Source organism: Schistocerca piceifrons, chromosome 1, assembly GCF_021461385.2.
Source record: "Schistocerca piceifrons isolate TAMUIC-IGC-003096 chromosome 1, iqSchPice1.1, whole genome shotgun sequence".
NCBI lineage: Eukaryota > Metazoa > Arthropoda > Insecta > Orthoptera > Acrididae > Schistocerca > Schistocerca piceifrons.
In genome coordinates, this window is record NC_060138.1 from 531,140,489 (window position 1) to 531,167,320 (window position 26,832).

Below are 26,832 nucleotides of genomic sequence, written 5' to 3' on the forward strand. Positions count from 1 at the left end.
AAAGTTAATAATTTAAATTAATATGCATAGTATTGCTACAAGAAAAGCAAAGCTTTCACATATAATATTGGTCCTAAGCTGCAAGAGAAGCTAAGCTTTCGCATATACTGTTGATCTTTTTTGCACATATTACACTTTAAGATATATCACACAAATGTGCCAGTAAAATTTTTAATAATGTCATAAATTTCTGATCTTCAGGGTTTGAAATTCTTCTAAATGGCGCATCATCAAAGAGTAGATTTTTAAATGAGAGTCAAACGCTCTGTGATTTAATAAATTCATGATACATTCTTGCACATAGTCCAACTTATGTAAAAGGATATTTACTTTGAAAGTAACGCTTTTCAAACCACTATTCGCAATATTTTCCCACAACCTGTTAGAAATAGGTTCGTTTCAGCAGTTGACAGAGACCGCAAATACCAGACGACACCGCGCTTCGGTAGATGTCATGACGTAGGAAGTCCGTATGTATTGTATGTGTAAAATATCAAAAGATCATACATTATTTCATAAAAGGAACAAGACATCAGAGGATACTCCAAGAGCATCTGAATTTCATGAACCATACTAAAATGTGCACATTTAAAGTGCATACTAAAAGTGCACATTTGTAAGTCCAGATTCCCAATGAAGTAGACCTCAACCTGATAATAAGCTTTTCAGTGTGGTTTTCGGGATGTAAATTTTCTTGGAGCACCAGTACTGTATTATATCATGTTTGGTTCTTTATTATGGCATAATGCCATACGTGCTAGAAAATTGAAACTGGCACTTGAAATGCAGTGAACAGTTGAAACTAGTCAGTACTGTGGAATTAAACATTTCTTTTCAAATACTGTTCCGCAAGGTGATTAATGCTTGACTGTCAGAAAGGTAGAAATAAAATAAAATCTGGAACTAATGACATCATTCAGCCTTCCGTAATTATGTGAAAGTGTTAATTCACATGATAGTTCCAGGCCACAGATATCCGTATTGTTTTCATTTGACGTGAGAATAAACAAAGGGGAAACAGCAAAAACACTAACGTAAACACGGGTCACGTGGAGACTACCCACTATAACTCAGACTGCTCTGCGCGTCACCCACGGATCTACGACATTTGTGAACCGGATCAATACTAAAAAAAAAAATATGTTCATCTTGTAGCGCACATCTTTCTGAAAAGTATGAAACATTAAACATATGTATTCGAGGAAATGTAATCATTATTTGGTCATTTGCAACAAATGACTAGAAAAGATTACATTTAAACCAATTAACTGAATAAAAGTAATGATCAAAGTCATTTTGATGTTGTTGTTGTGGTCTTCAGTCCTGAGACTGGTTTGATGCAGCTCTCCATGCTACTCTATCCTGTGCAAGCTTCTTCATCTCCCAGTACCTACTGCAACCTACATCCTTCTGAATCTGCTTAGTGTATTCATCTCTTGGTCTCCCTCTACGATTTTTACCCTCCACGCTGCCCTCCAATGTTAAATTTGTGATCCCTTGATGCCTCAGAACATGTCCTACAAACCAGTCCCTTCTTTTTGTCAAGTTGTGCCACAATTCTATTCAAATCTTCATCATTAGTTATGTGATCTACCCATCTAATCTTCAGCATTCTTCTGTAGCACCACATTTCGAAAGCTTCTATTGTCTTCTTGTCTAAACTATTTATCGTCCATGTTTCATTTCCATACATGGCTACACTCCATACAAATACTTTCAGAAATGACTTCCTGACACTTAAATCTACACTCAATGTTAACAAATTCCTCTTCTTCAGAAACGCTTTCCTTGTCATTGCCAGTATACATTTTATATCCTCTCTACTTTGACCATCATCAGTTATCTTGCTCCCCAAATAGCAAAACTACTTTAAGTGTATCATATCCTAATCTAATTCCCTCAGCATCACTCGGCTTAATTAGACTACATTCCATTATACTTGTTTTGCTTTTGTTGATGTTCATCTTATATCGTCCTTTCAACACCCTATCCATTCCGTTCAACTGCTCTTCCAAGTCCTTTGCTGTCTCTGACAGAATTACAATGTCATCGGCAAATATCAAAGTTTTTATTTCTTCTCCATGGATTTTAATACCTACTACAAATTTTTCTTTTCTTTCCTTCACTGCTTGCTCAATATACCGATTGAATAACATCGGGGAGAGACTACAACCCTGTCTCACTCCCTTCCCAACCGCTGCTTCCCTTTCATGTACCTCGACTCATAACTGCTATCTGGTTTCTGTGCAAATTGTAAATAGCCTTTTGCTCCCTGTATTTTACCTCTGACACCTTCAGAATTTGAAAGAGTATTCCAGTCAACATTGTCAAAAGCTTTCTCTAAGTCTACAAATGCTAGAAACGTAGGTTTGCCCTTCCTTAATCTAGCTTCTAAGATACGTCGTAGGGTCAGTATTGCCTCACGTGTTCCAACATTTCTACGGAATCCAAACTGATCTTCCCCGACGTCGGCTTCTGCTAGTTTTTCCATTCGTCTGTAAAGAATTCGCGTTAGTATTTTGCAGCTGTGACTTATTAAACTGATAGTTCGGTAATTTTCACATCTGTCAACACCTGCTTTCTTTGGGATGGGAATTATTATATTCTTCTTGAAGTCTGAGGGTATTTCGCCTGTTTCATACATTTTGCTCACCAGATGGTAGAGTTTTGTCAGGACTGGCTCTCCCAAGGCCGTCAGTAGTTCCAATGGAATGTTGTCTACTCCGGGGGCCTTGTTTCGACTCAGGTCTTTCAGTGCTCTGTAAACCTCTTCACACAGTATCATATCTCCCATTTCATCTTCATCTACATCCTCTTCCATTTCCATAATATTGTCCTCAAGTACATCGCCCTTGTATAGACCCTCTATATACTCCTTCCACCTTTCTGCTTTCCCTTCTTTGGTTAGAACTGGGTTTCCATCAAAGCTCTTGATATTCATACAAGTCGTTCTCTTTTCTCCAAAGGCCTCTTTAATTTTCCTGTAGGCAGTATCTATCTTGCCCCTAGTGAGATAAGCCTCTACATTCTAACATTTGTCCTCTAGCCATCCCCGCTTAGCCATTTTGCACTTCCTGTCGATCTCATTTTTGAGACGTTTGTATTCCTTTTTGCCTGCTTCATTTACTGCGTTTTTATATTTTCTCCTTTCATCAATTAAATTCAATATTTCTTCTGTTACCTAAGGGTTTCTACTAGCCCTTGTCTTTTTACCTACTTGATCCTCTGCTGCCTTCACTACTTCATCCCTCAGAGCTACCCATTCTTCTTCTACTGTATTTCTTTCCCCCATTCCCGTCAATTGTTCCCTTATGCTCTCCCTTTAACTCTGTACAACCTCTGGTTTAGTCAGTTTATCCAGGTCCCATCTCCTTAAATTCCCACCTTTTTGCAGTTTCTTCAGTTTTAATCTACAGGTCATAACCAATAGATTGTGGTCAGAGTCCACATCTTCCCCCGGAAATGTCTTACAACTTAAAACCTGGTTCCTAAATCTCTGCCTTACCATTATATAATCTATCTGATACCTTCTAGTATCTCCAATGTATACAACCTTCTTTTATGATTCTTGAACCAAGTGTTAGTTATGATTAAGTTATGCTCTGTGCAAAATTCTACCAGACAGCTTCCTCTTTCATTTCTCTCCCCCAATCCATATTCACCCACTATGTTTCCCTCTTTCCTTTGTCCTACTCTCGAATTCCAGTCACCCATGACTATTAAATTTTCGTCTCCCTTCACTACCTGAATAATTTCTTTTATCTCATCATACATTTCATCAATTTCTTCGTCATCTGCAGAGCTAGTTGGCATATAAACTTTTACTACTGTGGTAGGCATGGGCTTCGTATCTATCTTGGCCACAATAATGCATTCACTATGCTGTTTGTAGTAGCTTACCCGCACTCCAATTTTTTTATTCATTATTAAACCTACTCCTGCATTACCCCTATTTGATTTTGTATTTATAACCCTGTATTCACCTGACCAAAAGTATTGTTCCTCCTGCCACCGAACTTCACTAATTCCCACTATATCTTGCTTTAACCTATTCATTTCCCGTTTTAAATTTTCTAACCTGCCTGCCCGATTAAGGGATCTGACATTCCACGCTCCGATTCGTAGAACGCCGGTTTTCTTTCTCCTGATAATGACGTCCTCTTGAGTAGTCCCCGCCTGGAGATCCGAATGGGGGACTATTTTACCCCCGGAATATTTTACCCAAGAGGACGCCATCATCATTTAACCATACAGTAAAGCTGCATGCCCTCGGGAAAAATTACGGCTGTAGTTTCCCCTTGCTTTCAGCCGTTCGCAGTACCAGCACAGCAAGACCGTTTTGGTTAGTGTTAAATGCCAGATCAGTCAATCATCCAGACTGTTGCTCCTGCAACTACTGAGGAAGCTGCTGCCCCTCTTCAGAAACCACGTTTGTCTGGCCTCTCAACAGATACCTCTCCTTTGTGGTTGCACCTATGGTACGGCCATCTGTATCGCAAGCCTCCCCACCAACAACAAGGTCCATGGTTCATGGGGGGGAAATTGGTGGTAAAGATGTTATTTGTGCCATATATGGTTGCCATAATTACCGGCAACAAAGTGATCGAAAATCTTTCTACAGATTCCTGAGAAATAAAGAAATGTTGAGTATTAATGTAAATTTGAGGTTAATGTCTTTCAGTGAGTTAGTTGCATTTCTTATTATTGAGAAGGCTATTATTTCTAACTTGGCTTTAGTTCTTTTTAGATGTAAACAGTGGGTTATTTGTAGTAGGAGGGCAGATCTTGACAAAATATTTAGAAAAGAAGGGCCAGAGCATTTAAATAGGAGTCATGTAATGTGCTCCGATCATTTTGTAGATAAGGATTTTAGGAACAAGAATTTACTAAACCATGGGTAAGAAATGCTTGTAAAGCAATAAAATGGCTATATTTAATACCTGCCCAATGATTTGTTACATTACTGCTCTTACATATAACATTTTTTCTCCTCGTTTCAGTATTTGTCCTGGTCCTGTTCCTTCAGTTTTGACTGATAGAAAGGAAAGTAATTTCAGACTAGGAGGAAGTGGAGCGACAATAATCAATTGCGGATATTCAAGCTGAAGTGGACGATGGTGTCATCTCCAAAGTGAAAAATGGTGCGAAAAATGTTTCCCACTAATTTTAAAGTGCAGAATGTTACAGGAAAGAGTATCGAGACCAAAAGGAGTGATAACCTAACCTAACCTAGTGCTCCGGAATCCGAGTTGAGTATTTGAAAATGCAAAGCAATGAAGTGCAACACTGGTAAAAGCAACGTCTCTCATGATGTGGCAGGCAAGTATATCAACCTACAGGAAATTATGAAAAATTGGAAACCTAATGGAAGAAGGTATACAGAACAAGAAAGGAGCTACGCTTTGGTTCTTCATTTCTGTTCATCAAAATTGTACAGGTTTTTGTAGGAATATTTTGTTTACCTACTCCAAGAACACTGAGGAGCAAGTTGCACAATTCAGAGATTAAGCCAGTAGCTTAGTGCTTGATTTGTTACAACAAAGCTGAAAAAATGAAACCAGAGGAAAAATATTGTGCCAGTAGTATTTGATGAAGTGTTACTTAAGTCACTGCTGATCTACAGAGCACAAAATGACTTATTCAAAAGTTCTGAGGACACTGATGTAGAACATTTTGGTTCAGATTCAGAATAGTGCTCTAATATCTAAAACTGTAGTTTGTGATCAAGGTATAAATCATGCAAAAATGAGAAAACTCTTGGCAATTAAGTCATAAAATCCATTTATTGAAGTGAATGGAGAAACAGTAGTATTTTTTTCTGTGATGCTCTTCACTTTCTCAAGTCACTGAGTAATAATCTCAAGAAATAGGACTTTCAGTGGAAAGGAAAAGTCTATCATTGGACTCACATTGAAGAATTTTATAAGAAAGACTGAGTAGTTGTACCTAGACTTGCCCCCAAGCTCACAAAACTATGCATCACACTCCCTCCATTCTCACCACATGAGAATGTGTTTAGCAGTGAGAACACTAAGCCACTATGTTGCCTGTGGTATTCGAGTACATGTGAGATTTGGGTCTTTGCCACCCTCAGCTGCTGTTATAGCTGATTTCACTGAAATGTGTGACAGCCTATTAGACATTTTCAATTTATCAAAATGTAGTAATCTCAAACAGTATACAAAACCACTTTGCAGAGATTCTAAACATTTATAGAAACTGTTGGAAATTCAGGAAAATTTTAAAGTGGCTATTTGTTCTTAATAATGGAAAAATCCACAGTGGATTCAAGGTTGGATTGGTAATATCACTGCTCTAAAGTCCTTGTGGTCAGAATTAAATTAAAGGTTTAATTTTAAACTTCTTTTTACCAGAAGAGTGACACAGGATTGTATTGAAAATTTATTTGCCATAGGGGCAACAATGTTACCCTGGATGCATCAAAATTTCGCAGTGCTCTTAGGACAGTTATGATAAACAGCTTGTTATCCCCACAAACTGGTAACTGTGAATTCGATGTTGCAGCATTTCTTAGATCTGCAGATGAGGAACCTCACAGTTTGTGTGAATAGTAAGTCTATCTGTAATGTGGCCACTGGTGGAGTTAAAGATGCCGTAGATGCTGCACAAAGAAACTGCAAATAATTATTTTATTTGTTGGGCCATAAGTAGAATTGAACACAATGAGTGTAAAATTGCTCTAACAACAACTGAACAAAATTATCATGGCCCAGACACCTTCATGAAACAAGCAAAATGTTTTTCCCAATGAATGTGTAGAATTCTTGCCTTCTACAATGTCTGGCATTTTCAGGAGTCATTTAGTAAATTTTTATTGGCATGCACTTGTGAAATTAGAAACAAATTGGTCCATAGACTGATGAGTCAATGTGCTGCTGTAGAGTGTGTTTGCAAAAATTGTTTTCTCTTAATGGTCAACAAATACCTTTCAGTGGTAATTACAGCATATGTAAATAAAATAAAAGACTCTTCTGTATCTCAGTCATCGAAAAATAATGTCAAAGTGCAGTCAATTATGCATGTGTGATGAGATAACTTTTGTAAGACGTCATTTGTAAGTAGTGATATAGTCTCACATTCCGTTCTCTGGCGAATAAAATTGTTTATTCCGTAGCAAACATATTTCCTTTATGCCAAGAATCCCAACTTATGATTCATTAAATGCCTTATTGTGCCCATTACTTTACTTATGAGCCAAATCCAACACATCTCATACTTCATTTCACGCATGTATTACGTGCTAGCAAGCGATCGAAATATAGTTATCATTTCGAGTCACTAGATGTCCCCATTGTACGCTGTCTCGTGCGAAACTAATGCATTATTGCAAAAGTATCCGCTATTATATTTACAGGCTATTTGGTTATACTTAAATATCCTAATTTGATAACCTTGCATCAGTGGCAATGAAACAGACAGTGGATGCACTTACTTAACATGACCCTTTCCCATCACAGCAAAATGTATTTTGATTTCAGGTGCGCGTGTCAAATTAGCAGAAGACTCATTAAAGTTTTTATTTTATTAGAAAGCTTACAATCTTTGGGATTATTTAAGACCAAAATCAGGCTGCCGGCAGGTTGGAGAAATGTGATAATCATTTTTCCACAACCTCACAATTTTTTTTAAATCAAACACTGACGTACATTAAGCTTTTCTAAAAATTTTCATTGTAGCTTTCCTGCTTCAATAATTGGATATCTGATAAGTATATGCCTTACTTAAATTCTGAAAAAAATTCCAGATCAAAAGCTTGATAAACACCAGAGTTATGGGCATTTATGTAAATAAGTACCATTTTGCATTGACATTCTTGCAGAGCCCAGTTATCAGGATATCACTACATTTAAAATTCAATATAAAATAAAGTTGTAGTCTGACACCAAAAAGATTTTGCAGAAGGTCCTATGCTATAAGTAAAAGCAAATGTGCAAACTTTTGTGAAAATCTGAGATAGGTTACAAATAATTTAATTATTTTTTATTTTACCATGGAATTGTGGTATATTCCTACCGTCATTACTTAAAGCTGGTTCTTGAAGCTCTGATAGTAGAATTTCTCTTGATAGTCCATCTTCAACAGTCTGCTAGTTCAGTTTCTTCAGCATCACTGTAACTCTCTCCCACATGTCAAACAAACCAGTGACTATTCATACTGTCCTCCTCTGTGAACGTTCATATCCCCCATTAGTCCTATCTGGCACAGGTCCCAGACATTTGTGCAATATTCTATAACTGGTTGCCTAAGTGATTGTAAGCAATCTCCCTTGTAGATTGATTGCACTTCCCCAGTATTCCACGAATAAATCAAAGTCTACCATTTGTCTTACCTACAACTGAGCCTCTATGATCATTCAATTTAATATCACTACAGACTGTTACACCCAGGTATTTGAGTTGGTCAATTCCAACCGTGACCCACTAATATTATGGTCATAGTGTAATGTTTTTTTCGGTTTGTGAAGTGCACAATTTTACATTTCTTAATGTTTAAAGCAAGTTTCCAATCTCAGCACCACTTTGATATCTTATCAAGATTTGACAGTATTTATGCATCTTCTATCAGATAGTACTTCATTACACACAAATGCATCATCTGCAAGAAGTCTGAGGTTACTATTAATATTGTCCACAAGATCAATAATGTACAACATGAATACTAAGGATCCCAACACACTTTCCTGGGACACACCCAAAGTTTATTTTACATTTGATGATGACTCTCCATCCAAGATAACATGCTATGTCCTCTCCAGCAAAAAATCCTCGATCCAGTAACAAATTTCACTTGGTACCCCATATGAAAGAACTTTTGACAAAAAACGTAAGTGTGGTACTGACGCAAATGCTTCCCAATATCAAGAAATACTGCATCTACCTGACTACCTCGATCCAAAGCTTTCAGTATGTCATGTGAGAAAAGTGTGAGTAATGTTTCACATGACCGATGTTTTTAGAAAAAATGCTGGCTGACAGGGAAGAGCTCACTCTGTTCAAGGCACCTCATTATGTTTCAGCTCAGAATATGTTCGAAGATTCTACAACAAACTGATGTCAAGGATATTTGACAGTAGTTTTGTGGATTACTTCTACTACCTTTCTTGTAGATGTGTGTGACTTGTGCTTTTTTCCAAGAACTGGGCACAGCTTTTTGTTTAAGGGATCTACGATAGATTATAGTTACAAGATGGGCTAACTCAGCCACAAATTCAGTATAGAATCTGACAGGATTCCACTGGGCCCTGGGGCTTTGCTCAAATTTTAACAATTTCAGCTGTTTCTCAACAACACTGATTTCACTAATCTTTTCAGTGGTTCAAGGATTCAATAGCGGCAATTTTCTTGGGTTTTTCTTTATAAAGGAACATTTGAAAATAGAGTTAAGCATTTCATCTTTTGCTTTGCTACCCTCCATTTCAGTTCCTGTCTCATTCGCTAGGCACAGGACTAACTTTCGTGCCACTGATAGCCTGTACATGTGATCAGAATTTCTTTGGGTTTTGTGAAAGATCATTCGACAATATTCTGCTAATGCAGTCACTCAAGTCTGCACGCATTGCTCTCTTGACAGCCTAACGTGTTTCATTCAGTAGCTCTATAGTCCTATGGTTTGTTTAGTGGTCTCTGTTTCTCTAGAAGTTTCTTTATGGTGACTGTATACTATGGAGGGTCCCTCCCATTAGGAACTATTCTACTGGGTACATATCTACCCAGTGCATTGTCAACTATTCTTTTACACTTGAGCCATAGTTCCTCTACATGCTCCTGCCCTGTGCCGAAAGTTTCAAGTTCCTAATTGAGATATGACACCATTGTGGTGTACTATTTTACGTAACTGACAAGAATCTACAAAATGTAACAACATACGTGCATCAATACAAAATGTTTACATTTACATTGAATGTAAACAAGTTACAATTGCAAATTTCTGCAAACTGTGCCTTCTCTTCAATATAGAACACAGTACAGATGGCAAGATAAAAATATTACATACTGACTCTATCTCCTATTGTATTATGACGATCACTGGCAATGGAAACAGAAGCAGCAGCAGCTACGCAACTATCACATACAAAACGAATGTTTTTTCCTAGTTTCAATTTTTTATAAATCATTTATTTTCTTCAAGAATTGGTTAACATATTGCAGAGGGGAAAAAACTTTCCTCACAGTCAAATGAACATTAACTTCGGCTGACTGTGGAAAGTCTGTAGCAGAAATAATACCTTCATAATGAACTACTACATGTGCTGCCACTCAAGAATTAATCTGATACATTGGGTATGTGTACCATATATTATCACATGCTGACCCACATCCATCCTCCAACGTGATACCCCATATGTTCAGCCATAATTTACAAAGGACTGGATTTAGGACTTTTTAGAAGGAAATAGCAACAGACACATCTAACACTTATGTACTGTAAGCAAAAGGGTATAGCCACATTCTTTCAAATCAAACCTGTATCAGCTCTGTTTGTGTTAGATAAATATCAGCATACTATCAAACTGTAGAATAGAATGCATTACCATTTACAATATAAAACTTAATCCCAAGCAGACTAAACTTTAAAATAACAAGATGATTTTTGCAAATTACTCAACACTAAAGAAATTTTTGACGGTAGTTTATTACAGAGTTAGTGTATCATAACCGAAAAGAACTATACATATTCTCATTGGTTTTCCAGCCATATTTTTTTTATTCGTACTAGAAAGCATTTTACACACTCTGCTTCATCCTTTAAAGAAACAGAGCACCAGGTTTTCACTGTTTACTATGAAACATTTCTCCAAACTACATGGAATTGCACTTGAGATTCATGCTTGACAAAGTTAAATAAATGTACCAATATATGCATTTAAATTCACACTTCACTTCATAACTTCAGTAGAACAGGAAATTGAAGTAGGCCAACTCCATGGTCACTTTTTGTGTGCACCAACAAGCTGGATATATGCCAAGTGTTACATGGCAATTAACATTTATCTATGCTAATAAATGTGAATTTCTTCTTTAGTATAATTCCTACATTGCTTCAAGTAGCATACTTCCCACTTTTTGTTAAGGGCAAAAATAGATCCTTTCCCCCTCCACCAGGACAGTAAAACGTAGCCAAGCCTTGGCCCAGCTGAAGAGCTGGGTTGCCTGGCTCAGTTCTATTGCCTCACAATCAGGTGTTTATTAATAGCTCACATACTACTACAACTTTCTCCATATTAAAAGCCCAATGTATTATACCCCAATGAAAATTAAAAAAATGTTTATCTGATTTATAAGACATTCATGTAAGTTGTATGAGCCCAATAACTCCTCTAGGTTATGAATATCAGTAGGTATGATCTCTCTCAATAAAGTAACTTAATACATGAAGAGTTGAATCGAAACATATATGAATCATGTTCACACTAAGGAATATTCTTCTTGGAATTAAGCCCTATGAAGCAATCAAAGCAAAGGAAACTCTCCATAGCAGACTCATTTCAAATTGAGCTATCTCAATGGTAATTAATAATGACCAACAAGGCCAGAAAAGTGAGGCATCTTAAGAGTAACAAAAATCAGTGTTACTGTGATTCCAGAAATATTTAATTTCGTAGAAACATTTATTACATTAAATTGCACAGACAAATTTCAGGACAATCTTTCATATCAAATTTTATGAAATGGCATTATAAAATAGTTATTTTGAATGGTTTTCTTCCTACAGTTCACGAAATTGTGAGCGAGAAGAAAGAGCAACGAAGAAGATTATTTCGGGATTACTAATTCTTCCCTTCAAAGGAAATTCCCATAATAAAAGTTTTGCTAATCAATTGAACACATGGGAAATGTTTATGATCCCGTACTCGCATAACTGGGCCAAGTATATAAGCCGAAAAGTAACTATGTCGCGATGGCGTCAGTAGTAACATAAAGGAAACATACAAGGTAGAAACCACACAGGCGACAACGGCTGCAACAATTTGAGGAATTCCGAATGCATTAAATATCGTTTGGAGTGCAAATAAAACACAGGTTCACTTAGAAAACATTCAGCTGCTGCAAATACAAAAGCAATGTGGTGACGCTGAGGGGTCATTAGACTACCCCGGCATCTAAGGCAGTAATCAATCTGGTACAGAGAAAACTCTTTTCCCAGATGAAGCTGGTCTACTTTGTCAATTACATACTATTACGTACTGAACAAAACAGAGAAGTAGGCTAAGACACGTGTCGAAATTCTATCAAGTTCAAGGTATTTTTTGCAAGCCAACATAATGTGCTTGTCTCTCGCACATGTAAAACAATGCCGGTGGACATGCTGCGTGCTCTGCTCTGAAGCGCAGCATATCTGCTGATAGCTCTCGTAACGCATAGTAGTATTGCTGCAAGTTTTTAAATGTTGATGAGATGTACTAGCATCTGTCACCACTGATTAAAGCGAAATTCCGTTCATTAAATCGCACCATACTCGCTGATACCAGATGGCACATTCTCACCTTTTTTTCTTCTTTTCTCCTTCCGCTTCCTTGGTTGCACATCCCCTGACATTATTAACTGCTACTAACGCAATTGTTTCACTAGGGCTGAAACACTGTTCCAACAATCCTCACTTCGTCATTTCTTTCGCTTTTGGCGTTCGCCGAGCATGTAGCCAAAGATTACTATTTATAGAGCAAGGATAGTTGTACGAATAGTAAACTGCACTTTCATTAACACTTCGACTGATATCAATTGGTGCTCTTTAATATTAAATACAGGAATGTGCATCAATTTCAGAATCCATTTAAATTGGTCTGTTTACATAAAATTGAGATTTGAATTTGCTATCAATTTTTTTTTTTTTTTTGCAAAAATTGGATTTATCGCAAGTAACTTTCTTTCTGCAATGCTATTTCTTCCAATTTTGTAATCAGTTAGAGCTTTTACAGTAATTAATATTCACTTAAGCCTACAAACAACGTTTTCATGATCGGGAAACGGAAGAAAGACTTAAAACAAAGATCATCTATGCACGGACAGCAGGAGTCAGGTTGTAGGGGGATAATGTTGTGTTTATATTTCCATTGTGTGACAGGATAATGTGTGGGGTGGATGCAACAGGTGAAATGAGAGTATTTCGCATGGGGATGTTTATTCACGAATTTGACTGATTAGTGTCATGGGAATTTGTACGCGGAGATATTTTCTACTGACAATATGCATTTTACAATTGGTGAGTGAAAGTATGTAATAACCGTAGTTCTGTTAAGTGGTAAATACATGTTGAGTAATTAATAAATTATAGCTAGAGCCGTATGTCTGTTAAAGTAATTGCAAGATAACACACAGCTATTAGAAAAGCTTGTGGCTATATAGTTTGTTGACCGTAACATTTTGATAAAGTGTCTTGTCCCTTTTTGACGTTATGACTCATCTAATACCTATTAAAACACTTGTTTGTGTTATGATTATGCGTCCTTTGTACAGAGTTTTTCTGCTTCATATTTCTAATGTTTTATTTCTTAACTATTATGCTAGGTGAAATTAATAGTAGTCTGTCCTTTTCCTTCGAGCTAAATTATGAGCACCCAAAATTTCCGGTTTTTATTTCTCCTGTGGTTCAAATCAATACAATCGCTTGCACATTTGATATGATATTTCAGTACAACGTACACATACAAGTAAAATGCAGTACACGTGACAAACAGTAGTTCTGTATTTGGTACATGAAACGATAGGCTAAACGAAAATATGTCAGCTTTACTTAGAAAGCTAACACATAAGAAGACCACAACTGTGTAATCGGCAACCATGTGCAGTGAGAAAGAACATATGTCAAGAGAAATACAATTTTGTTTCCAGAAATGCAGCAACAGAATAGAATCTGAGGTTTCGTAGTTGTTATAGTTTGTATGTATCTTTGCTTGGACATTTCACTGACTGCATGCCTTCTGGATGGCGACTGTTTATTTTTATTTACATACATTTAACTTTCTATGCATTCTGTAGTTTGGAGGTGTTTGTTATGATTTTTATTTGCATTTTGTTTTTTTTATGTCATAGAGCTAATAATCCGGATCTTTTATAGATTCCAAGTGTTCTAGGTTAAAACATGCTTACTGTTATATAAATGCACAGCAGTTTGGATGTTCTAGTCTGTTTTCCATATATTCCTTTCCTTGTCAATTCTGCAAAGCAGCACCCATTAAAAAAAAAAAAGAGATCACATAATTTTTAGTATTATTCTGTAACTCCATATATTAAATGCTTCACTTTCCTTCTTTCCTATTTTCGCACATTTCGCGATTCACTTCCACATAATGTTTTGCTGCAGATGTACATTCTTACTAAGAACTTGCTTCCTCAAATTAAGACATCTGTTTTGTTGAGGAATGGCCTCTAGAATGTAGGGTGCATACAATGTTGGTGGAATGTAAAGCAAGTGGTTCCAGGGCTAGGAAATAAAATGGAAGAATGGAGAGATTATGAAAAAAATGTGTGTAGGGATGAATGATGAAAGTTAGAAGAATAAAGACTGTACCCCTGAAATCTGCCCGGGTGAAAAGTACTAGAATATGTTTGGAGAATGAATAGGACTTGAATAAAGGCATATACTAATTGCTTGCTACAAGCATCTCCACTTTGAGTGCAAGTTTCCTGTGAGCCCCTATGGAGATGTCCACATAAAGAAATATCAATATCAGTTTCATTGTCCATTTTCAGTAAATGTTAAACATGCCAACGCCGTCTCCCTGCTTTGACCCACGACAACATTAAAATAAATCACTCATTGAAATCTAGCTTTTGTTAAATATTTGCCACATTATCTTGGCACACCTTTTCTGTTTGCAACCAAGTTGTAATCTTCTAAATGAGTCTGTTTGTTCATGCTGTTGTAGCCATCAAATGACTGTTATCCAAAGGACGGTGGTACATGGATTTTCTTAGCTTCATAAGATAGCCTAATAATTCTTTGGCACCAGTGACCAGCCTTCTGAAAAGCTAATGTCTACAAATAGAAACTGGTTGTTATAGTATCTTCGATAATGCTAGCCACAGTCACCAAACTAACATTATAAGTGAAAACACTAAAAATAGTGACTAATAATCTGGGCTCATTGTACATTTGGTCACAACTCGATTCTGCAATATATTTGTGCAAATCAAAATATTTGATACTTCCTCTCCATTTAGTTTACTGGCAAATAAATCTTAGTCTACGTCTACATGCAGTGGACAGTTACGTTTGTTGAATGTGTTGTGATCTTGGTGGTCGTAATTTTGCCTCTAAACAATGTAGTCAGCATCACTAGCATAGTAGGCTTAGGTTTTAATTAACCCGAGTTTCTCCTGGCATATACAATGTTCAAAATACTTATGGGAATGTGGCCAGGTGATATAGACAACTGCGAACTTGTGTAAGTTGCTTAAAGGAAGGTTTTAACATATTATATAGTTTTCTCATTATCATAGATATTGTACTGTATTCCTTCTGTGAACAATACTATCCACTCTTCCAATTCTCATTAAGTAAGTGAAAATTATTTTCCATAAACTCACAGAAAAATTATATATTAGTCAGTCACCATCATCAGTTTCCACTCCAGAGCTTGGATGTGGTTCTCAGATACTCTCCACTTGTTTGTGCACTTACCATTCTACGCTGGGGCTATATCTCAGCTGTGATTTCTCTCCCTTCTAAATCCTTGCCCATTTGGTCCAGCCATCTACTCCTTGGTCTTCCTACCAGTCATCCAGTAATCACTCTGGTATGTAGCCATTGTTTTGCTATCCTTCCCTCATCCAATTATTTGACTTAGGCAAACCATCTCAAATGGGCATATTTTTGCCAAAGATGTGTGAACTCTACCTTTTTTACCTTATTTTTCATTTCTTACCACGTTCTTCCTACCTTCCTGGAGCATAGTTCGTAAGAACTCCATTTCTGCACTCGCGGTTTGTTGTCTACCTATTTGGTTGTTGTGCAGGTTTCTAGGCCATATGTTATTATGGGGATAAATAATGACTGAAGGAGAGTCTGTGTTTTGATCTTAAGGGGACTAGTTTATTGCAGAGCAGATTCCAAACTCGAAATGATGCACACAAGATATTTTTAGCAGTATGCTGTTTCCAGCTGCGTATCTTCAAACTTTATTTTTCCTTTCTCATTCTGTCAGACAGTTGGCATTTCAACAGTTCTTGATCTAAATCTGTACTTATTCTGTGCAAACCACCGTGAGGTATATGGCAGGGGGTACGTCCCATTGTACCAGTTATTTTCTTCCTGTTCCATTCACATATGGAGTGAGGAAGAATTAATAACCTTTCTTGGGATGGTTTACATAGAGTTTAAAGAGTCTTCCAGTTCATTTCCTTCAGTATCTCTGTGACAGTCTCCCACAGATTAAACAAACCTGTGAACATTCGTGCTGCCCTTCTCTGTATATGCCCAATATCCCCTGTTAGTCCCATACACTTGAGTAATATTCTAGGATGGGCCACAAGAATGATTTGTAAGCAATCTCATTAGTAGCTGATTGTGCTTCCTCAGTATTCTACTAATAAACCAAACCTGCTTCACCCACAACTGAACCTATGTGATCGTTTCATTTCATATCCCTACAAGGTGTTAAACACAGGTATGTGTAAAGTGCAAAATATTACATCCCTGAATATTTAAAGGAAGTTGTCAATCTCTGCAACACTTTGAAATATTACCCAGATCTGATTGAATATTTATGCAGCTTCTTTCAGACTGTACTTCATGATAGATAACTGCATCATCTGCAAAATGCCTGATTTTTACTATTAATATTGTCTGCAAGTTCATTAATATACAACATAAACAGCAAGGGTCTCAGCACACTTCCCTGGGGCACACCCAAAGTTACTTCTAAACCTGATGACTCTCCATCCAAGATAACATGGTGAGTCCTCCCTACCAAAAAGTCCTCAATCCAGTCGCACATTTCACTTGATTTTACTATTAACATTAACCCTGTCAGCAAGGTCATTAATGTAAAACATAAACAGCAAGGGTCCCAACACACTTCCTTCGGACTCACCCGAAGTTACTTCTACATCTGATGATCCTCCATCCAAGGCAACATGCTGCATCCTCCCTACCAAAAAGTCATAAATCCAGTCACAAATTTCACTAAATCCAGTCACAAATTTCACTTGATACCCCATACGATCCTACTTTTGATTATGTAAACCTTGGTGTGATACTTAGTCAAATGCTTTTTAGAAATTCAGAAGTACTGCATATACCTGACTGCCGTGATCCACGGCTTTCAGGGTGTCATGTGAGAAAAGTGAGAGCTGGGTTTCACATCATTTATGTTTCAAAAATCCATGCTGGTTGGCATGGAAGAGGTCATTCTGTTTGAGATGCCTTATGTTTGAGCTGAGAATATGCTCTAAGATTCTACAAGAAGTCAATGTCAAGGATAATGGATGCTAGTTTTGTGGATCTCTTTTTGTGTCGCTTCTACTACCCTTCTTGTAGATAGGTGTGATCTGTGCTCTTTTCCAAGAACTTGGTATGGTTTTTTTGTTCGAGAGATCTATGATTGATTATAGTTAGAAAAGGGGCTAACTCACTGACAAATTCAGTAAAGACTGTAACAAGGCTTACATGGTCCTTGGAGCTGTGTTCAGTTTTAACAATTTCAGTTGTTTCTCAACACCACTGACACTGATACTTATTTCATTCATCTTTTCAGTGGTACAAGGATTAAATTGGGCCATTTCTCCTGGGATTTCCTTTGTAAAGGAACAGCATTGCAGCTTGTGCTTTGCTACCCTCAATTTCAGTTTCTGTCTTATTCACTAGGGACTGGACACTAACTTTGGTGCCACAAACTAGATTTAGTTATTGTTAATCTGTGCTCTTTGAGGTGCCCATTCCATATTTGTGAGTAACCACATTTAAAACTTCCTGCATTTATCTTTCTATTGATGATAATTTGTGGTTGTAGAACCATTGTTTCATGTTGTGAATTTATTACTTCAGCTCTTGTAAGCCACAAGCTGGTGTCTTTTAGGTGTGTAACATTATTTTTGATGAATAATAATAGGTATAAACTAATTATATTATGTTTACATTAAAAATGAAGTTCCTCTTGGCCAAAACTTTATGCTTGTGCTGTGTTATTGTTTCAGGTTTCAACAGTTGAACGTCAAGTTTTCGACTTCTTGGGTTACATGTGGGCACCAATTCTTGCAAATTTTTTTCATATAATATTTGTGATATTTGGATTTTTTGGTGCTTTTCAGTACAGATCAAAGTATCTTATAACGGTAAGTCACATTGTTTAATTTTTGCTTTCTGTCCACACACACACACACACACACACACACACACACACACATATTCTGCTGTTTTCTTAAATTAATTAGGAAAGACGTTGTAATGCTGCCTGTGGAAAGGACATTGCTGATTTTCTTCACCTCAGCTTTTACTCTTCTCTAATGACGACAGTGTTGACATTAAATTCTTATATTAATTACAACAGTGCAGGTTTAAATTGCTTTGTAGGCTTCAGATATTGAGATTTAGCTGGACGGTCATTATGGTGAACATCGCCACCAGAGAGAGAGATTCATCAGCTTGATGCAGCTGGTTATTACTCCATGAAACGGTAACATGTGGCTACAGAACCTCATCTCTGGACATATGAGCATCTACAGTTTTGCTGTGACATCTACTAAAGGTGTTCAGAACAGCACATCTGTTCAGCATACCACTTTCCGAAAGCAGGATACTATCACAAACATACTGTACTGTTTCCACAATGTGTCTGTTATTATAGTAAACACTACTTTTCTTCCAGTTGCCACCCTATCTCCCCTATCCCCTCATAGGTCTCACAGTTTTTTTGAGAATACAGAACTGGAAAACATAGGGTCCTAACCTTTCCCATGTCACAAATCTAATGTTTGACGATTCTTTTACTCCCCCATGCAGTGTTATGCGATGGATAGGTTGCTATTCCCACATACAGGAGGCAATGGGTTGCAGACAAGATTGTTAAAATAGTTAGTTACAAGAATGTAAGTGAAGTCTTCCTTCTGGGGTAGGGAAAAAACACACACACACACACACACACACACACACACACACACACACACACACACACACACACACTCATAAGGTCGCTGTCTGTGGGTACTGGGGACCGACTGCAGGCTTCCTCATTGTGCCCATCTGTGACTCAATGCCTCATCTATGTGGCAAGGTAGAGTGCTATCAATAGTGTTCCATAGATTTCGTGTTTGTTTTGAATACAGTCAGAGAGAGTCCCTTTAGTCAACCATAGTGCCAGTAGTGCTAGTGTTTGTTTTCAATACAGTCCAGAGGCAGGTAGTGCTATTTTCATTGTTTTCTACAAGAAGTGGCTAGCAATCGCAGTTTAGTCAATAATCAGCCGCTTTTAGTGAATTAGCAGTCTAGTTAAAAGTTTCTTAACTCTGTCAGTAAATTGATTCCTTAGGGTGGATAGGATGTGTGACTGCTGTGCATGGATGCAGGAGGAGTTGGCCACTGTTCGCGAACAGCTGAACGTGTTGATGGCCACAGTCAGCCGTCTTCAGGCTGCTGCCTCGGAGTGTAGCGGCAGTGGGGAGTCTGGTGCGTCGCAAGGTACACCCCAGGTGTTACGTGCTTCACCCACTGTCCCTGCTGTCGAGACATCTTCGCGGGTACCGGGCGCAGTTGGGCCACCCTCTCCCCAAGGGGAGTGGCGGGTTCAGCGGCGTTCACGGTGCACGAGGCGGAGGGTAAATGTGGAGGCTGGCCGTGTGGCATCGCCCGCTCTGCCTGTGAGTGGACATGTGGCTGCTCCTTCAGCAAGGTCCGAGCGGGCACACGGGGGGAGGGGTTTATTAGTTATTGGGAGCTCCAACGTTAGGCGGGTGATGGAGCCCCTTAGGGAAATAGCGGAAAGGTCGGGGAAGAAGGCCAGTGGGAGGAGGCCCTACCGGCGGCGATAGAGAGCACTGGGTGCACCTGACTGCAAATTGTTGCTCATGTCGGCACCAATGACTCCTGCCGTCTGGGTTCAGAGGTCATCCTCAGTTCGTACAGGCGGTTGGCGGAATTGGTGAAGGCGGAAAGCCTCGCTCGCAGGGTGGAATCAGAGCTAACTATTTGTAGTATTGTTCCCAGAACTGATCGCGGTCCTCTGGTTTGGAGCCGAGTGGAAGGCTTAAATCAGAGGCTCAGACGATTCTGCAGAGATCTGGGGTGCAAATTTCTCGACCTCCGCTATCGGGTGGAGAAATGTAGGGTCCCCCTGAATAGGTCAGGCATGCATTACACGCCGGAAGCGGCTACAAGGGTAGCGGAGTATGTGTGGAGTGGTTAGAGAATTCTCTCCCTAGGCCCGACAAGACGCCTCCTGAGACGCGGCAAGGTAGGAGTAGGCAAAATGCAACAGGGAATAACAATATTAATGTGCTAATAGTAAACTGCAGGAGCATCTATAGAAAGGTCCCAGAACTGCTCTCATTCATAAACGGTCACAACGCCCATATAGTACTAGGGACAGAAAGTTGGCTGAAACCAGACGTAAACAGTAATGAAATCCTAAACTCGGATTGGAATGTATTCCACAGAGACAGGCTGGACAGTGAAGGGGGAGGCGTGTTTATAGCGATAAGATGTGCAATAGTATCGAAGGAAATTGACGGAGATTCGAAATGTGAAATAATTTGGTTGAAGGTCACGGTTAAAGCAGGCTCAGACATGGTAATTGGATGTCTCTATAGGCCCCCTGGCTCAGCAGCTGTTGTGGCTGAGCACCTGAAGGATAATTTGGAAAATATTTCAAGTAGATTTCCCCACCATGTTATAGTTCTGGGTGGAGATTTTAATTTGCCGGATATAGACTGGGAGACTCAAACGTTCATAACGAGTGGCAGGGACAAAGAATCCAGTGAAATTTTTTTAAGGGCTTTATCAGAAAACTACCTTGAGCAGTTAAACAGAGAACCGACTTGTGGCGATAACATATTAGACCTTCTGGTGACAAACAGACCCGAACTATTTGAAATAGTTAACGCAGAACAGGGAATCAGCGATCATAAAGCGGTTATGGCATCGATGACTTCAGCCATAAATAGAAATATTAAAAAAGGTAGGAAGATTTTTCTGTTTAGCAAAAGTGACAAAAAGCAGATTACAGAGTACCTGATGGCTCAACACAAAACTTTTGTCTCAAGTACAGATAGTGTTGAGGATCAGTGGACAAAGTTCAAAACCATCGTACAATATGCGTTAGATGAGTATGTGCCAAGCAAGATCGTAAGAGATGGAAAAGAGCCACCGTGGTACAACAACCGAGTTAGAAAACTGCTGCAGAAGCAAAGCGAACTTCACAGCAAACATAAACATAGCCAAAGCCTTGCAGACAAACAAAAATTACGCGAAGCGAAATTTAGTGTGAGGAGGGCTATGCGAGAGGCGTTCAGTGAATTCGAAAGTAAAGTTCTATGTACTGACTTGGCAGAAAATCCTAAGAAATTTTGGTCTTATGTCAAAGCGGTAGGTGAATCAAAACAAAATGTCCCTGTGACCAAAATGGTGCTGAAACAGAGGATGGCAGACTAAAGGCCGAAATACTAAATGTCTTTTTCCAAAGCTGTTTCACAGAGGAAGACTGCACTGTAGTTCCTTCTCTAGATTGTCGCACAGATGACAAAATGGTAGATATCGAAATAGACGACAGAGGGATAGAGAAACAATTAAAATCGCTCAAAAGAGGAAAGGCCGCTGGACCTGATGGGATACCAGTTCGATTTTACACAGAGTACGCGAAGGAACTTGCCCCCCTTCTTGTAGCGGTGTACCGTAGGTCTCTAGAAGAGCGTAGCGTTCCAACGGATTGGAAAAGGGCGGAGGTCATCCCCGTTTTCAAGAAGGGAAGTCGGACAGATGTGCAGAACTATAGACCTATATCTATAACGTCAATCAGTTGTAGAATTTTGGAACACGTATTATGTTCGAGTATAATGACTTTTCTGGAGACTAGAAATCTACTCTGTAGGAATCAGCATGGTTTTCGAAAGAGACGGTCGCGTGAAACCCAGCTCGCGCTATTCATCCACGAGACTCGGAGGGCCATTGACATGGGTTCACTGGTAGATGCCGTGTTTCTTGACTTCTGAAAGGCGTTCGGTACAGTTCCCCACAGTCGTTTAATGAACAAAGTAAGAGCATATGGACTATCAGACCAATTGTGTGATTGGGTTGAGGAGTTCCTAGATAACAGAACGGAGCATGTCATTCTCAATGGAGAGAAGTCTTCCGAAGTAAGAGTGATTTCAGGTGTGCCGCAGGGGAGTGTCATAGGACCGTTGCTATTCACAATATACATAAATGACCTGGTGGATGACATCGGAAGTTCACTGAGGCTTTTTGCAGATGATGCTGTGGTGTATCGAGAGGTTGTAACAATGGAAAATTGTACTGAAATGCAGGAGGATCTGCAGTGAATTGACGCATGGTGCAGGGAATGGCAATTGAATCTCAATGTAGACAAGTGCAATGTGCTGCGAATACATAGAAAGATAGATCCCTTATCATTTAGCTACAAAATAGCAGGTCAGCAACTGGAAGCAGTTAATTCGATAAATTATCTGGGAGTACGCATTAGGAGTGATTTAAAATGGAATGATCATATCAAGTTGATCGTCGGTAAAGCATATGCCAGACTGAGATTCATTGGAAAGATCCTAAGGAAATGCAATCCGAAAACAAAGGAAGTAGGTTACAGTACGCTTGTTCGCCCACTGCTTGAATACTGCTCAGCAGTGTGGGATCCGTACCAGATGGGGTTGATAGAAGAGATAGAGAAGATCCAACGGAGAGCAGCGCACTTCGTTACAGGATCATTTAGTAATCGCAAAAGCATTACATAGATGATAGATAAACTCCAGTGGAAGACTCTGCAGGAGAGACGCTCAGTAGCTCGGTACGGGCTTTTGTTAAAGTTTCAAGAACATACCTTCACCGAAGAGTCAAGCAGTATATTGCTCCCTCCTATGTATATCTCGCGAAGAGACCATGAGGATAAAATCAGAGGGATTAGAGCCCACGCAGAAGCATACCGACAATCCCTCTTTCCACGAACAATACGAGACTGGAATAGAAGGGAGAACCGATAGAGGTACTCTGGGTACCCTCCGCCACACACCGTCAGGTGGCTTGCAGAGTATGGATGTAGATGTAGGTGTAGAAGGTGCAGTCTAGCTGTTTCATAATATCATCAGAAAGAAAACTATAGCCGGGCCGCTGAAACATGTCACTTCAAGGTCACTCCCTAAGCGCTGTAGAGTTGGTAGTACAACTAACAAACAAGTGAGGAACCGGAGGCTCCGTGTCTTCTGAACCAATAACAGCACCGAACAAAAGCCGGTTCCGGCATCGACACTACCACGTTGCCGGTTTCCATGTAAACATTGTATTATGTCAGTGCATGAATGCCTGCTGTTGTTGTGTTACCGCCATAATTGCAGTTTTTGTTTGTTAACCAATGTCACCAAAACACTGTTGTTCACCAAGCGACAATCCGTTGCGCCGTGGAGTGTCATTAAAAAGTCAGGCTTTGGAATTGCTACGGAGGACGCGTGAGTTTTAGGAGCAAGAAAAAGAATTTGTTTCTGTTCATGGGCATGCGTCGATTCCTGCCGATAAAGTTTTAGAGTGTACCATGAAAACTCTAGGACTCGGTGGAAGAACAGTTATAAGGAAGTAAACAGTGTGGAAGAAAGCCCCTGTGGAAGAAACAGTGTGTTTTTAAGTACTCTGGGCAAGGAAAAAAAGCAGACTCGTCCTGTTACAGATATTGATTCTTTTCAATCCAATGCAATTCGTCACACATGTACGGATACTATAAAAAGAAAGAATACCCACATTAGCGAAGTTGCTAATTTCATTAAAAAAAAAGTGAACTTTTCTCAGGGGGAAAACATCACTTAAGATGATATTAAAAAGTATTGGCTTCAGTTTTAAAAAGTTAGATGGACGAAAACTGTTACTAGAAAAAGCTCATGTCGTTGCAGCTTGTACCATTTTCTTACACAAAATTGTAGGAAAGGCCATACACTTCGTCATTTGGTTAGACAAAACCTGGGTCAACGCTGGAGAATCAGTTGAGAAATGCAGGATCTTCAAACGGCTTTGTGTCTGAAGGACTTCTAGTTTTTCCATCGAAAAAACTGGTGACTATCATGAGGATATGGACCTCCCATGGTTTCTACAGTGGTTTAAAAATTTGTTGCTCCAGTTTAATGTTCCAACAGTTTTTGTGATGGACAATGCACGATACCATTCCATGATTTTAGATGAAACTCCAACCACTAGTGACCGTAAAAGAAACTATGGTGCAGTGGTTGCAGGCGAGAGACATTGCTGTGGATATGAGCATGACAAAGCTGCTGTTATACCCGCTCATGAAAGAAAATAAGACTCTGACACCTAAATATATTGTAGATGAAATTGCCATTAAACAGGGTCACTTGGTAATTAGGCTACTGCCTTATCACTGCCATTTTAATCCAATTTAATTGGTTTGGAGCGAAGTGAAGGCATACATTAGAAATAACAACAAGACTTTTAGTATAACAAAAGTGGAGAGACTGCTATGTGAAAGTCTTGCTACTGTAGACACTACCTCAAGGAGGAAAAAAGTAGTCCATGTTGCTAAACTGATAAGAGAAGCACGTACTATAGATGGTATTATAAATGAAAACGAACAATTAATGATTTCTCTTGGTGATGGTGATGATGATGATGATGATGATGATGATGATGATGATGATGACAAAGAAAACAGTTTTGGTGCCGATTCTGATGCTAGTGAAGAAGAACTAGATGGAATTGCGCCATTGACATCGTAAATTGGTGAGTGTAAATGTATACAGAATTAATTCTTTTTCTTTCTGAGTGTGGGTAGCGTGTTATTTGGTATGCTTAGATTTACATTATTATACAATGTTTTACATGCAGCATTACTGTAACAATTTGGAACGACTTTTCATAGATATTGTCTTTAACTTCTGGTGTTTTTATTTCCCAGTTCCATATACCATCAACCGCTTAGTCTCTGTCTTCATTCTCTCCATTGTTAGGAAAATGTACTTTGTTGCACTTATGTATAAACGTTGATTATTACTTATATTTACAAAACGTACTTCAGAGTTGTGGGCGTGTGCGGTGGCAGCTATTGCAACCTCGCAGTTGCAGTGTAGCCAACCACACGTGAGCTATCAAGTGACATGTTTCACCAGCCCGGGTATAGATTTCAATGCAAAGACCTAAAACCTGACAGCATCCCCCTCTTTGATGATGCCATGGGGATGAGAGCCAGACAAGAAGAAATGGAACAGACAATTTTCACAGTTCATGATATATTCCGGAACTGATAGACAGTCTTCTACAACAAAAAAGCCATCGTTTTCCACTGAAAATATTGAGGGTAAGTTTGGAGAGGCCACTGAAATTGAGAATATGAGAAGTGGATCATTGATGGTAAAAACTTTGAAAGCTAACCAGCCACATGCACTTCAGGCTTGTGACAAGCTTGCAAATACATCAGTCACCATCAGTCCTCATAACAAAATTGAAGGAATTGACGGTATTAACTTCCATCGGGACCTAACATCACAAACGGATGAAGAACTGCATGCAAACTTAGAGCTGTGCTGAAAACATTTTGTTCACCACATTCAGAACAAACTCGAGGAGAATAGGTTGTACACTGGTCCATTTATCCCAGTCATCAGTTGAAATGTTCTACTTGAGAAGGTTAAGGCTACGTTGATAGGTGTGATGTCAAACCCTGTTTTCTGTCACCTGAGAGAGAAATTAGTGGCCTGAGGTTGAGTTGTGTGTCCACCCACTGTACTGTGGGCATGCTGTGAGGCATCAAATGCAAGATCAACCATGTGAGCAACTGCTTTCATGTGTAAACTGCCCCAGAAAGTCACACCTTTACCTCCTTTTCACTGGAATGTCCACTGTTAAAGAGACAGGAGATCCATAAATACAAAGTACTATGTTGCATGTTACAGATAGATTGTAGGAAGAAATATGAAGAACTGCACCCTATCAACACAGCAACTTTGCGAACGTAGACAGTTCATACCTATTGACTTTCTAAAATTACTTGATAGTTGACGTCTGTCACTTTCGTGTTACGGTGTTTTGCCATGTCAGCAAACGCAGCAAGTCACTTCACAAATGCTGTTAATGTGTAACACAGGGTAATGTTGGAAGTGGCCACCACAAGGTGTGTTAGAAATGCGAAATGCTCTGTTAACAGCTGATTTGAAGTCATCAGTGATTGAACTGTGGTAGGAGACACATTTTGTAGCCCTGAATTTAAACTCGTGTCCTAAGCTAACCACAGCCTTGTGATGTGTAATGTTTTCTGAGAAAGTGGTGGTCAGCAGTATGTGGCATAACTAAATCCACGATCACTTTCTTCATGTCTGTTAAAGCTAACCTCTGCCATCGTTAGCCTCTCGCAACTCCGTCAGTGACATGCTACAAGTTTAAAGTCGCATGCCTGCCCTAAAATAATTCTAAAAACCCGCTAAAAAATCTCATTTCTGTAAAATTATCTTGTACATTTAGAATATTGCTTTGTTTCTTTTCATGGATAGCTATCTCGAATTCCTCTAGTAAATCAAGTTTCCTCCCTTTCTTTTCTACATGCAATATTTCTACGTTGTCTTCTATGCTATTAAGGGGATGGCCTGTTTCATATATATGGTTCGCAACAGCTGATTTGCCATAATTTCCTAACCTGAACGCATCTTTATGTTCTTTATACCG

The 26,832-nt window shown here is 38.9% G+C and overlaps 2 protein-coding genes across 11 annotated transcripts in view; one reads left to right on the forward strand and one right to left on the reverse strand.

Moving 5' to 3' along the window:
* The window catches only part of LOC124798672 (myb-like protein X), a 242,037-nt gene extending 229,370 nt beyond the window's left edge, over positions 1–12,667 (reverse strand). For all 9 annotated transcript variants that reach the window (XM_047262183.1, XM_047262230.1, XM_047262191.1 and 6 more), the window contains exon 1: positions 12,506–12,667. In XM_047262183.1, coding sequence (XP_047118139.1) covers positions 12,506–12,557 — 52 coding nt within the window. In that variant the 5' untranslated portion in view covers positions 12,558–12,667. The remainder of the gene's footprint in view (positions 1–12,505) is intronic.
* Positions 12,668–12,997: 330 nt separating this feature from the next.
* The window catches only part of LOC124798722, a 74,378-nt gene continuing 60,543 nt past the window's right edge, over positions 12,998–26,832 (forward strand). For both annotated transcript variants that reach the window (XM_047262251.1, XM_047262259.1), the window contains exons 1-2: positions 12,998–13,221; positions 18,156–18,293. In XM_047262251.1, coding sequence (XP_047118207.1) covers positions 13,168–13,221; positions 18,156–18,293 — 192 coding nt within the window. In that variant the 5' untranslated portion in view covers positions 12,998–13,167. The remainder of the gene's footprint in view (positions 13,222–18,155; positions 18,294–26,832) is intronic.